The sequence below is a fragment of the Ctenopharyngodon idella genome, chromosome 24 (genome assembly GCF_019924925.1).
Source record: "Ctenopharyngodon idella isolate HZGC_01 chromosome 24, HZGC01, whole genome shotgun sequence".
Lineage (NCBI taxonomy): Eukaryota > Metazoa > Chordata > Actinopteri > Cypriniformes > Xenocyprididae > Ctenopharyngodon > Ctenopharyngodon idella.
In genome coordinates, this window is record NC_067243.1 from 12,139,657 (window position 1) to 12,154,153 (window position 14,497).

The 14,497-nt window shown below is 34.0% G+C and overlaps 2 protein-coding genes across 2 annotated transcripts; one reads left to right on the forward strand and one right to left on the reverse strand.

Annotated features, from left to right (window-relative positions):
• Window positions 1-6,255: 6,255 nt before the first annotated feature.
• On the forward strand, window positions 6,256-7,068 carry mespab (mesoderm posterior ab). The gene is made up of 2 exons (XM_051885023.1): window positions 6,256-6,961; window positions 7,036-7,068. Exons 1-2 carry the CDS (start codon window positions 6,284-6,286, stop codon window positions 7,066-7,068), a joined length of 711 nt encoding a protein of 236 aa, XP_051740983.1. The 5' UTR covers window positions 6,256-6,283.
• A 465-nt stretch (window positions 7,069-7,533) lies between these two features.
• On the reverse strand, window positions 7,534-13,259 carry LOC127507209 (hereditary hemochromatosis protein homolog). The gene is made up of 7 exons (XM_051884177.1): window positions 12,429-13,259; window positions 11,012-11,254; window positions 10,645-10,911; window positions 10,185-10,463; window positions 9,984-10,097; window positions 8,336-8,368; window positions 7,534-8,155 (listed from the first exon to the last, which is right to left on the reverse strand). Exons 1-7 carry the CDS (start codon window positions 12,487-12,489, stop codon window positions 8,121-8,123), a joined length of 1,032 nt encoding a protein of 343 aa, XP_051740137.1. The 5' UTR covers window positions 12,490-13,259; the 3' UTR covers window positions 7,534-8,120.
• Between the last annotated feature and the right edge of the window lie 1,238 nt (window positions 13,260-14,497).

Consider the following 14,497-nt stretch of genomic DNA (forward strand, 5'->3'; position numbering starts at 1 on the left):
TATTTTTTTGTGGACTCCACTGTACAGTATTTAATGTATTTTAATATATTGTTTTATCTTATTTTAAGATATCTATTTTAATATTATATATTTTGTATGTTTTTGTATGTTATCTTTTTTTTGTACAAAAGTACTAATTTATTGATATTTATAATAAAAAATTATCTAAATGTCAACGTTTTGATTTTGTGTATTAATTTGAAATTGAAAATGAAATTAACTTTTTACTCCAAGAGTTTGTTGAATTATTAATAAATGTGACCCTGGACCACAAAACCAGTCATAATAAGTCACACAGGTATATTTGTAGCAATAGCCAACAATACATTGTATGGGTCAAAATTATCGCCAAAAATCATTAGGATATTAAGTAAAGATCATGTTCCATGAAGATATTTTGTAAATTTCCTACCATAAATACATCAAAAAATTATTTTTGTGAGTGGATATGCATTGCTAAGGACTTCATTTGGACAACTTTAAAGGCGATTTTCTCAGTATTTTGATTTTTTTGCACCCTCAGATTCCAGATTTTCAAATCGTATCTCGGCCAAATCCTAACAAACCATACATCAATGGAAAGCTTATTTATAGCTTTCAGATGATGTATACATCTCAATTTTATTGACCCTTATGACTGGTTTTGTGGACCAGGGTCACAAAAAATAATAATAATAATAATAATAAAGGTTCAATAATTTGACTTAGCATTTGCCTCAATGTGTTCAATGCTATTTAACATATATGTATTTTTATTTTAATTAAACTTTAAATGTATAATATTATTTAAAATCACCTTTTAGAATTTTAGCACTTCAGTAATTATCGATTATGAATATGTTCACAAATGTAGGCTACTCCAGATTGATCACTGAGGCAATGGGAATCCCTTTCAGAACCGCAGCGCTTTAGACCTTACTCACAGCAGCGAATGAAAGTGAGTAAACTGTTATTTAATGTGCTTTTGGATTGTTCTGCCGACGAAACACTGCATTAATATCTTTCCAAGAAATTTCAGTAAACAAAAAAAAACTCCAGACAACATGAGTTGTGGAAAATAAGTAATCTAGGAGGAGCTTTATACTGATTTTTTTTTTACAGTGGGTGCCATAGAAAACACGGTAAGTTTTTCCCTCACAGCCTCGCTTTCATACTGTCATATTGATGCCCTGCATGTCGATGCTCTGAATAAAGGTCTACGTGACGGCAGCAGTCACTTTCAGGACAGCAGTCTCGGACCGGAAGTTATGGTGGAGCTAACGATTACCCACCCCAACCAGAAACACTTACTTTACTATAACTATAAGCTTCACCACAAAGAATGCCTAACCTCACCCCACCACTAAACTTAACCTATATCGTCTCACCCCCGATTCCCATCTCGATTCTGGTCTGGCGCATCACACTTCTGTGGATTCTGCAGTTGGTTTGTTTTGTTGTGGTGAAATGTCTAATGTCTCCATAAGATGGCGCAATTTTACAGCCACAAGCAGCTGCACAGAATGCGAGAATGCAGCTCCTGCCACTCCAGTGGAGAAGCTTTGAGTCTCACCTTAGTCATTATGTAAATTACACCCCAAATCCTGATAATGGTCTTTTGCAGCCAGTATTCACATATAGGAACAGCAGATCCCAGCAGATAAAGCAAATTTAATATGCAGTTAAAACAAAAAAATTAACCATTATGTGCTTCCTACAATATTAGGGCAGCTATATGTTTTAATGTATAAAGATTGTGAGAAAAGTATATTATTTCTAATGTGACCCTGGACCACAAAACCAGTCATAAGTCGAACGGGTATATTTGTAGCAATAGCCAACAATACATTGTATGAGTCAAAATTATCGATTTTTCTTTTATGCCAAAAATCATTAGGATATTAAGTAAAGATCATGTTCCATGAAGATATTTTGTAAATTTCCTACCGTAAATATATCAAAAATGATTTTTGTGAGTGGATATGCATTGCTCAGGACTTCATTTGGACAACTTTAAAGGCAATTTTCTCAATATTTAGATTTTTTTGCACCCTCAGATTACAGATTTTCAAATAGTTGTATCTCGGACCATACATCATTGGAAAGCTTATTTATTCAGATGATGTATAAATCTCTGTTTAAAAAAATTGACCCTTATGACTGGTTTTGTGGTCCAGTGTCACATATATTAAGTGCGATAAAGACATGTTCTTCAAAACATTATACAATTGAATTTTATTTGTTATTATAAACCCAAAATACTTTATATAATCTGGGAAATTATTTTTATTGTCAACAACATATTTTCTTCCCAATATTAGAATAATTACAATTCAATTCAACTTTATTTGCATATCACTTTTCATAATACATTTTCATTTTAATGCACCTTCACAGGAAATAAGTAAGCTAAATGCGACAATGGCTAGAAAAACTTCCTAAAAAGATACTATTCTTGAATATATGTACATAAAGAATGACATTTAAAATTTTAATTTACAAAATGTTATGCATTTTTAAAATGACATTTTACATCCTTATTTAGATTAATATTTTAATGTAAAAAAAAAAAAAAAAAAAAAACGTATTTGTAAAATATTTAAAGGGATAGTTCACCCAAAAATGAAAATTATCCCATGATTTACTCACCCTCAAGCCATCCTAGGTGTATTTGACTATCTTCTTTCAGACGAACACAATCGGAGATATATTTAAAAATATCCTTAGTCCTCCAAGGTTTATAATGGTTGTGAATGGCAGCCCAAATTTCGAAGACAAAAAAAATGCATCCATCCATAAAAAAATTAATCCATACGACTCCAGGGGGTTAATAAAGGTCATTTGTGTAAGACAAATATCCTTATTTAATACTTTATAAAGTAAAATAAGACTTTTCGGTGTTACAGACATACGCATTCGACGTACATCCAAAAAGCGTTAACTTCCACAACGTAGTACAAAATGCCATGACGTTCTACACTACACCATGACGTACAATGCTATAACGCTTCAGAAGGCCTTTATTAACCCCCTGGAGTTGTATGGATTCATTTTTTTTTTTTATGGATGGGTGCATTTTTTTTGTCTTCAAAATTTGGGCTGCCATTCACAACCATTATAAACCTTGGAGGACTAAGGATATTTTTAAATATATCTCCGATTGTTTTCGTCTGAAAGAAGATAGTCATATACACCTAGGATGGCTTGAGGGTGAGTAAATCATGGGATAATTTTCATTTTTAGGTGAACTATCCATTTAATCTCTCAAATTTCCCCTTTGGGGCCCTCTGGTGGTCTAACTGAGTGGTTGTTCCACCTTACTTTCATCTCAAAAATTATTTTCTTTTAGTTTAGTTTAAATATTGCTAAATGAATATTTGTCTAATTTGTATCTTGTATCTTGATCAGAAATAAGTGTTCAAATTTTAATACAAATTTTAAATAAAATGTTATTATATGTAATGAATATATTATTTTAATAATATTATTTAAGATTTATTTTTAATTAATTAATATTTTATATTTATATTTGTTTTAAAATGTTAAAAAAACATTACATTTTTCGGATTACATTTATTTATTATACTTAATACTATTTAAACTCTACTATTCAAATAAAACTAAAGACATAACATAATATTCCCAACGCCGTTCCAGCTCATACACAAAAGCTTCACCATCAGCCAAGTACTAATCAGGCCTGTGCAAATAGAAGCTCTTTCTTAATGAACTACAGGTCAACAAAAAAGAGCATCTCGCACCTCTAAGTCTGGAGTGGATGATCCCTTCAAAAGCCTGAACTTCATGCATCCTTATCTTCATAATCCTCTAATGCGAGAGGGGTCGGCCCGCTGCATGCATTTCAGGACCGTGCCGAGGTGCGAGATACTGAGGTAATTAGAGCTAGGACTCTGCTTTAGATACCCTTGACCCTGTGACTGATATGCTAATGTGGAGCTCAATACACAGTTTACAGAGCACTGGGAGGAAAGGATTTAGACAATTTAGTTGTTTACCTCAAATCAACATTTAACCGAGCAGGATAAGAAAAACACTTCACATTGATGTGCTAATCGACCTTTGATGCTTTAGGAAAAACTAAGACGCTTTGAAAAGGAAGAAGTGAGCTCATTTGCAGGGAGGTCTGAGACTTTAAATCAACATTTCGATGAATTAACAGTGACTAGTGACATTTTTAATGAGTTAAGCGCACAATTTGTGCTTTTTGATGTTTGCGTTTGTTATTTAGTTTCGCATTGTCTGACTTTGCTATATTTTTTAACCTGTGTTAAATGTAAAGACCATGACCTTTATGTCAGCTGAACATTTGAAATAACTTCTAATAACCTCATGTTCAGAATTTAGTACTTTCTCATTTTTTGATTTCATCAGCAATCTTTCTTCTGATCTTTTCTCAGATAAGTGTGCTGTCTGCATGGGAACAGTCCAAATCTAATTATTTCAGGTCAGCACCGGGCAGGAAGGAGCAAAAAGTGACACGTTGTGGTCTGGGAACCATTTCCTCAGAGCTACTCACACTGAAGTCGTAATCCACAAGCCCAGGCCTGAGGAAGAGGTCAGCTTACACCTTAGAGAAGAAAACAACAACTGCATATACAACCATCAATATTTCATCTAGCTTAAAATCTAAAAGCAGATGTATCCTCTATAGTCATTTTGCATGAGTTACTTTTTAATTATATTGTCATTTGCACATTTTTAAGTTGCTCTTAATTCAAAATAATTAATATTTATGTATTTTATCATTTAGAATTACATTTTTATTCTATTATTTTCTATATAATGTATTTTACATTTTTATACAAAGTAAAACTGTTGAGTTTAGTGTTTTAAAAATCAACCATTTCAAATCTGCCCTGTTAAAAACTGTCCTTCCTGAGTTCCCATGAGGCCATAAAAGGAAAAAGTCAGTTGTCTAAACAAAAACCTGTGAACAACTGACAGATTACAGGCTACACACTTCAAGAAAAGATGTGTTACCCTGAAAGAGCAAGCATTTAATAAAAAGCAGAACATAAGTGACCCTGGACCACAAAACCAGTCATAAGGGTCAATTTTTTAAAACTGAGATTTAATAAGCTTTCCATTGATGTATGGTTTGTTAGGATTTGGCCGAGAAACAACTATTTTAAAATCTGGAATCTGAGGGTGCAAAAAAATCTAAATATTGAGAAAATCAAGGTCGTCCAAATGAAGTCCTTAGCAATGCATATCCACTCACAAAAACACATTTTTGCTATATTTACGGTAGGAAATTTACAAAATATCTTCATGGAACATGATCTTTACTTAATATCCTAATGATTTTTGCCATAAAGGAAAAATCGATAATTTTGTCCCATACAATGTATTGTTGGCTTTTGCTACAAATATACCCGTGCGACTTATGACTGGTTTTGTGGTCCAGGGTCACAAATTTCTTAACATTTTTTATTGAATTAAAAAAAAAAAAAAAAAAAAGAATGAATGCATAAGTAAATGTGGTCCTGGTAAACCCTACATTATGGGGACCAAATTTCCCCATAGTACCACCAGTGTTTTTTTTTTTTTTTTTTTTTTTGTGGGTACTTTTTTTTTTTTTTTTAGTCCCCATGAGAAAAACAGCTTATAAATCATACTAAATTATGTTTTTTGAAAATGTAAAAATGCAGAAAGTTTTGTGTGTGTGTGTGTGTGTGTGTGTGGTTCAGGTACATTATACAGAAAAATGTCCACACAAAGATGGCAATTTTCAAAACCCTTGTTCTTGTGGGGTCCACCGTGAGGAAAACAGCTTATAAATCATATTAAATTATGTTTTTTTTTTTCTATAAAACAAAATACAATAAGACCTGCCTAACTTTGATGCAACATGGAACATAAAACTGAATGGCATTGTTTTGTTTGCCTAGCTTTGCATTGCTGATTAAAACTATGAAATAACTAAAAAAGGAACTTATAAATTGATTTTTTTTAATGATGTGACATGTAGTACTTAAATAAATAACAAAAACTCCAGACTTTAATTCTAAATCTATCTTGAACTTGTGCACCAATGAATGTTATTTTACCACCGCATTCACCACCTCCCACCTGTGCTTGAAGTGATGTGAGTTTTCCCAGAGACCCCCTGCCCCTGGTGTGATGTCTCTCTGCCGCTTTGAAATTCTTAAGCGCCTTGCGGAGGTGCAACATCACACCTCTTCATCCAGGATATATTGGGCTGCTGCCTCCAGCTCTTTAGCATTCACTCAGGTACCGGAGAACAAGAAGGAAACATCTCCTCTGCTGAAAGATCACAGCCATGGAATTTAACTTCAATCCTTATATGCTGCAAGGAGCCAAATGCCAGTTTGAATCATCTACCAGCATTGATGCTGGGTACTTCAGCGCCTGTGGAAGTCTTTCTCCAAGCTCCTCAATTGATTCTGGATGTTTTTCTCCTCCTACGAGCTGTTGGGGAGCTGGAAGACAGCCGGAGGCTGCTGAAAAAACAGACGTCGACTGCATACCAGCTAAAAACCCGAGAATAATCCTTCCTGCTGAGGGAAAGAGACGTTCCAGGTCCAAAAACCCTGGAACGAAGCGCCAGACAGCCAGCGAAAGAGAGAAGCTCAGGATGAGAGATCTGACCAAAGCTCTCCTTCACCTCCGAACCTACCTACCTCCTTCTGTGGCTCCTCCTGGACAAACCTTGACCAAGATTGAGACCCTTCGCCTCACTATTAGCTACATCTCGTATCTTTCTTCTCAACTGGAACAGTCTGAGACCTCCAACCACGAAACAACACCAAGATGCTACTCGCAAGATACTTCAGATAGGCTTCAGATTTCAGAAACCTGGTGTCTGGATGGAGTACAGGGACACATGCAAGACAATGTCCAGTACTGTCCAACATTCGCAGCCTTCAGTGATTCAACACAACAGATGGAAAACAACTTTCCTTCTACTTCACACTTCAGAGACACACAATCCTATATGGTAAGAAGGCTTTTCATCACACTTTATACTGAATGTTCATTTAATAATAACCAAGAGTGTTATGTTTGTTGCAGTTATCTAATTGTGTGCTGAATTTCTTCTTTTAACAGTTTCCCTGCACAACAACACATGATTCTACATACAGCCATCAGTTTTTTCAATGAGAGGATATGAGGTCACCTTATGCCAAAATCAGATGACCACTGTGTGAAAACTTCATCTAAAGACTTTATTTGTGTTGCATTAATTATTTGTAATTATTTATCAGATAACATATTTTTTTATCAAATACATTTGTATATATTGCTTATTTATTGTCCTTTTCAATTAAATTCTTTAAAATATTACTAATTTTTGCATTTTCTTTGTTTTTTCCTTATACATTTTTAAATCATTTTCCTCATACATTTTTTAAAACACAATTCAAACGCTTCTATAATAAAATCATTTTAGTCAGCACATATAAAAAAAAAAAATGAGCTGAAATTAAATAATGACCTTGGGAACAGCTGGTAAAAATTCACTGCAAAAAGATAGAAAGAATTCACAGGCTACTACACTGAAAAAAAAGGTGTACTTTTAAACAATTTTACTTGGAAATTGTTAGTAAATTTCACAAAATAATTACAAAGAAACAGCAAGGAACACATTTAATTAAATGTGAAGTACTGGAATAGTATTTTTTTTGTAAAATGTATACCAGTAATCTTCTTACAGTGTATGGTAAAATCCTTTGGGATTTGAATAATGGCATAATTAGTTATAATTATGTCTAAAATTATTTACATATCTACATATAAACCAATCAAAAGTCTCAGACATCTTCTGTGTGCTATTGCAAAACCAGCTTTTGAGAATCCAAAAATTTTGATAGGTAAAATTTAAGCGGAGCTGCAAACTGAATCCAAAATTAATGACGCAAAGCCATTCACGTGGATGGTGCAGAAGCAATGAGATGCAGGCAATGCTAGGAGCATCCGTACAAAATGTTAAAAAAGATTCATTTGTCATCACAGGATTGTAGCTGCTGCAGTACGATGTACTGTGTTAATACTGTTACTCTTTTTACTTTATAATCCAATCATCTTAATTTTACAATTGGTAGAGGTTCTTAGTTCATTTACTAAATGCTTCACTCATCTTTGTTTCCTGTTGTGCTTCATGTTGATTTTGTGTCAGTGCTTTCTTCAGATGCTGAAAATGAAGATTTGATTAGTCAACAGAATGTGCAAATGAAAAGTAATACATTATTAATTCTAAAATAATTATATTTATAGAATTTATCCAAACTGTGATTGTAAATAATACATTTTACTCTTTAGTCACTCTGATGTGATAATAATACAAAAATAATATTTAAAACAAAATACTCACTCGAAGCAGAGGAATAATCACCTTTAGATGATGCTAGAACATGAATGGAAGTTAGAAAAAATTAATAAATATTCCTTGAGTATATATCTTCTGCTGCATCTGAAATCGCATACCCTCTTGAGTAATTACTTTGTGAAAAAAGTATGTTCTATATAGTATGACAGTGTGTAGTATGAATGTAATCTGGATGTATGTTTATTATCATGTGACCTGCCATTCACAAATTCTCTCCCGTTGCCTCATGGGATAGTAAAGTGTCCATCGTATGCGCACTTCAAAATCTTGCCGGGAGTAGGTCATCCGGGTGCTTTTTGCCTACTTTTCTATGAGTACTGTGAATTCAGACATACTTCTTTTGTCACATATTGTTTTTCACCAACTACAGTTGCAAGAAAAAGTATGTGAATCTGTGAAAATGTGAATAATTTTAACAAAATAAAGGAGATAATACAAAATGCATGTTATTTTTTATTTAGTACTCTCCTGAGTAAGATATTTTACATAAAAGATGTTTACATATAATCCACAAGACTGAATTTATTAAAATGACCCCATTCATAAGTTTGTGAACCATTGATTCTTAATACTGTGTGTGGTTACCTGGATGATCTACGACTGTTTGTTTGTTTTGTGATGGTTGTTCATGAGTCTCTTGTTTGTTCTAAACAGTTAAACTGAGCTCTGTTCTTCAGAAAAATCCTCCAGGTCCTGCAGATTCTTCAGTTTTCCAGCATTTTTTGCATATTTGAACCCTTTACAGCAGTGACTGAATGACTTTGAGATCCATCTTTTCACACTGAGGACAACTGAGGGACTCAAACACAACTATTAAAAAAGGTTCAAACATTCACTGATGCTCCAAAAGGAAACACGATGCATTGAGAGTCGGGGGGTGAAAACTTTTGGAATTTGAAGATCAAGGTAAATTGTATTTAATTTGTCTTCTGGGAAACATGAAAGTATCTTCTGTTGCTTCCGAAGGGCAGTACTAAATGAAAAAAAAAATTATATTTAAACAAAATAAGAAAAATTTGGACATCTTCATCCTGTTCAAAAGTTTTCACCCCCCATCTATTAATGCATTGTGTTTTCTTCTGGAGCATTAGTGAATGTTTGAACCTTTTTTAAAAGTTGTGTTTGAGTCCCTCAGTTGTCCTCAGTGTGAAAAGACAGATCTCAAAATCATTCAGTCACTGCTGTAAAGGGTTCAAATATGCAAAAAATGGTGGAAAACTGAAGAATCTGCAGGACCTGGAGGATTTTTCTTAAGAACAGAGCTCAGTTTAACTGCTCAGGAGAAACAAGAGACTCATGAACAACCATCACAAAACAAACAAACAGTCGTAGATCATCCAGGTAACCACACACAGTATTAAGAATCAATGGTTCACATACTTATGAATGGGGTCATTTTAATAAATTCAGCTATTTTTTGTCTTGTGGATTATATGTAAACATCTTTTATGTAAAATATCTCACTCAGGACAGTACTAAATAAAAAATAACATGCATTTTGTATTATCTCCTTTATTTTGTTAAAATTATTCACATTTTCACAGATTCTGCAAGTGGTTCACATACTTTTTCTCACAACTGTATATAGTATGTGACTTCAGATGCAGCCTAGGTATTTTTCATTCTTTCAAACCTGCTTGTCTCCTGTATTTATATATGACGGCTCCAGTCCCAAACACCAACATTACAGCCGAAACTATCAGCACTGAGGGAATCACTGATTTAAATGGTTCACCCGGATCAAATTCTGAAAACAAGCACATTAAAAAGTCACGAACAAATGACAAACTCAATACTGTGAGATTTTATTATTTTCTCACAACCAAATCATTACCCAAAGTGGCGTCCAGTTTGTTGTCCAGACTGAGGTGTGTGGCAGAGCAGGTGTATTTGTGTTTGTCTGCACTGATCTCCAGACTCTTCCTCATCTGGTACGTCCCGTCACCATTGGGCAGCAGATCTCCTCCAGTGATCTCATGATCAGATACAGGCTGTCCATCTCTGAACAGGGTCAGGTTGATGTGACGAGGGTAAAATCCTGTCGCCAAACAACTCACACGAGACCCTCCAGAATTTGTGTTTGCTTTCTGAATGAGTCTGACTCGCGGTTTCACTGCAGAAGAAAAAGACCTATCTTAACTTTTGATAGAACACTATCTTAGGTATTAAGGTGGAGACACTTGTCTTTTCTTCAGTTAAAAAGGATGGAATTCCTACTTTGTTTCAACAAAGAATTGTATTTTATACAAGGGCTTAATAGCTCAAATCTTTTACAATATTGTGGGAAGACGTGCCTTTCTTATTCACTTGAGATTTTCTCTTTTTAAGGTAATTTCTGAGAGTTGCTATGCAACATGGGTAGTTTATAGTCTCATGACGCCATTTGACCAGCTCCAGCGATAGTGTTGCCATTTCTTTTGGGCTCTCATATGTAAACTTGTTGTCATACAAACGTATTTCATCTGTAGTAGAGCCGCTAAAAGCAAACTTAGAAATCATTTGTCCAGGCTTATCATTGTCCCACAGCTCGCAATGGCTCATCACCTGATAAAGCTGAACACCTGTCAAAAGAAAAGAGACATAGCCTGTCATGGTCCCATGAAGTGATCTATTCATGGACTGTCTGTGTCAATATGTCATATTTTAACCAACTGAACATACTTTCTGTATAGTTTTTAAATGTCAGTCTTCTCATAAGGACAGGGTGCAAATCATGCCTCATTGCATAAAAGATGTAAGAAATGATCTCATCTTCATTTGTAGCATTGTCTCGTGGAATGTATCTCTTTGTCTCTGAATTATAGTGGCCAACTGTAATGTCATCCAACATAAATGTGACACTAAATTCAGGAAATGTTGTCTCTCCTTTAATGTATGTTACAAGCAACCGCAAAGAATGAGAACCTGTGAGAAATTATAACAAATAATACAAATAAAAATTAGATAAAAGACAAAAAATATTAGTAATATTAAATACTGTTGGGGACATTATCTCTTGCGAAACTGAAAATTCAGTTTATTGTTTAGTTAAAAGTTATATTAATTGACTTTTATGTAAAATCCATAACAAGGTGGGCACTTTGTGTCAGTCAATTGTTTAAAATGCTTATTTTTTGAAAGAAAAATTTAAGTCCCAACTTACTCGCCTTTTTCATAGAGTCATTAGGATCAGCCTATAAAATACTGAATACATGCAAGGAGTAAAATTTCAGATGTCAGATTTTATTCCTGATTTGAAAACTTAAAGGGATAGTACACCCAAAAATGAAAATCTGTCATCATTTACTCCCCCACAAGTTGTTCCAAACCTGTATGAATTTCTTTCTTCTGCTGAACATAAAAGAAGATATTTTGAAGAATGTCGGTAACCAAACAGTTGATGGGCCTCATTGACTTCGATGGTATGGGGGAAAAAATACTATGGAAGTTAATGGTGTCCGTCAACTGTTTGGTTACCGACATTCTTCGAAATATCTACTTTTGTGTTCAACAGAACAAAGAAACAAAGAGGTTTGGAATAACTTGAGGGTGAGTAAATGATGACAGAATTTTCATTTTTGGGTGAACTATCATTTTAACATTGACAAACTCTTTCTGAGCTGTACGTGACTAGAAATAGCCGCAAGGGGGCGCTACTAAACTGGACTAACCTACATTAAAAGGGCGATTTTGTGTGAGCTCTATACTAGGATTAAGAAGACGTTTTGTTACATATTTGTTTTGGACTCGTTAAATATACACATATGCTTTTTTTTTCAAAAGTAATCTATAAATGTGTGACTTTTCACTTTAATTTTTGAATAATCTCAAAACAATATATTTAAGTATATATTTCTAAGCTAAATAGCCTAGCTAAAATATGTGCTGACTAGCCTACACTTGACACAGTCTAGCTTTTAGCTATATAAACGGTAGGACTACTTTTCAGAACTTCATTAACCCATAATTGATAGACTGCATTCATATCTGACACTGCAGGTTAATCTGAGAAACATGTAACATTCAAATAAATTTACGGCATAGCCTGTTTAAATGAACTGCAACTATAAGCCTAAATGCAAAACAAATTGAATCCTACCAGTTGATACAGTTGTTGGAGCTGACTGAAGCACACATAGAAAAACTAATAATTTGATCATGATCTTCTCAAGCTGTTAAAACATGTTCTTCAAAGACATAGGCTGAGCCAGGAAACAAGGAACGAGTTATTCAACTAGCCTATTTTTCAGAATGTAGGAATTTTACTCAAGATGAGGGCGGGGAAAATGGGAACTTCATTTCACACAGCCTACAACTTCTTCTGAAGAATAATGTATCGTCATGTAAAGTCATCCAAAATATAGTAAATTCAGGATATTACTTCTGTTCGTTAATGTAATTAACAAGCACCCAAAATGAAAGAGAAACTGCGAGAAAAAAATAACAAAAAAATTAAATGATGAAACGACTGAGACAATAGCGTAATGAAAAAAAGAGAGAAAGAGAGACAATAAGATTACAAAATCTATTGAATTTCATCAAATGAATTCATGGGTATTAATTTTTGATTTGAGTTCAAATTAATTTGTAATTGTAGCCTATTATTTATTTCACTACACTTGATAACTGAGACACAAGATGGCGCCAAGACTGTGTGAGAGACTTTCAAATCAAAATGACCATAGCCTATAGGAATTTAACTTTAAACTTTACTCAACTAAATTGTTTCAGCATGTGATATCAGCAACAATCGTAATTTTTTTTATTTATTTTTTTATCTTCTTTTTATTTTACTAGCAATAGAGTTGATCAGTCTTTACATCAGTTTGTAGGTCAACCCAAAAAGCTATTCATTGTGGCATCCCTCTGGTATTGGTTTATCAATGAAATAAAATCTTAAGAAAATTAACCTTTTATATTTTAAAGGATAATATGTACAGACATTACACCATAAAAACATCCACAGTTAAATGAATAAAACTGGTGGTGAGTGTGATAATTCTGAAACTTTTTTAATTCTGAAACTTTTCCATAACTTTGCATTTTAGATCAACAAATCAAAAGGTTTACAATGATTGACAGTGATCGTTGCATAGTATTGAGATTATAGGCTTCATGCAAACAGTGAATTATAATGGGGATTGTATAGGGATATAGTCACATAAATTTACTGATTAGAATATGCAAAATTAGTAGGAAAATCTAAATGTATGAAGAAGGTATTAGTCTGATGTTGCTTTAAATATTGAAATACTGTGAAAATATTACTGTCACATAAATGCAATAATTAGAATACAAAAAATTGAGGGGAAAGACAATCTAAACACATATTGTGTTTTGAAGAAAAGGCATTATTGTGTAACTGTATTGTGCATTATAAACTTTAAAATCGTAATTTACTTGAAAGGCTTAGATATCTAGAGGAAGCAAAGTGGATAAGAAATAAAGTGGGGATGGGATCAGGAAAAGTATGTGAGCGAGGACTTGAACTGGGGTGTCTCAAAGCACTAGGGAGCTATATGTCAGTGTGCTGCCACTGGGCTATTGGCATGAGCAAACCTGCCTAAGTTTGATAAATATTAGAACCTCATTGTGCATGAACCATGGGGGGGAACAGAATTCAATGGCAAAAATCCAGCTGTCAGAATCCGTTCCCCCATCCCCATGATGAGAGATGTTTCTGTAGTGGCTTAAAAGATGCTGATTCTTTTCTAAGTGTGGATGGAGCTTAACCAGCATCAGTGCAAAGATTTATTTTTTGCCGTTTTTGTCTTTTATTGTGATAGGACAGTATGTAGACAGGAAGCAAAGTGGAAAAAAAAGAGGGGGCGGGATCAGGAAAAGTACACAAGCTGGGACTAGAACTCAGGTCTCTCAAAGCACTAGGGCACTATATGTCAATATGCTGCCCACTGGGCTATTAGCATGGACAGACTAGCCTGAGTGTGATAAACATTAGAACCTAATTCTGTACGATCCATGAGTTGGAACAGAATTCGACGGCAAAAAAACAGCTGTCAGAATCTGTTCTTCAATGCCCATGATGAGAGATTTTGGATGTAGTGGATTAAAAGTGCTGATTCTATTCTGTGTGTGGATGGAGCTTAACCAGCTTCAGTTTAAAGATTTATTTTTTGTTGTTTTTGTCTTTTATTGTGATAGTATGTA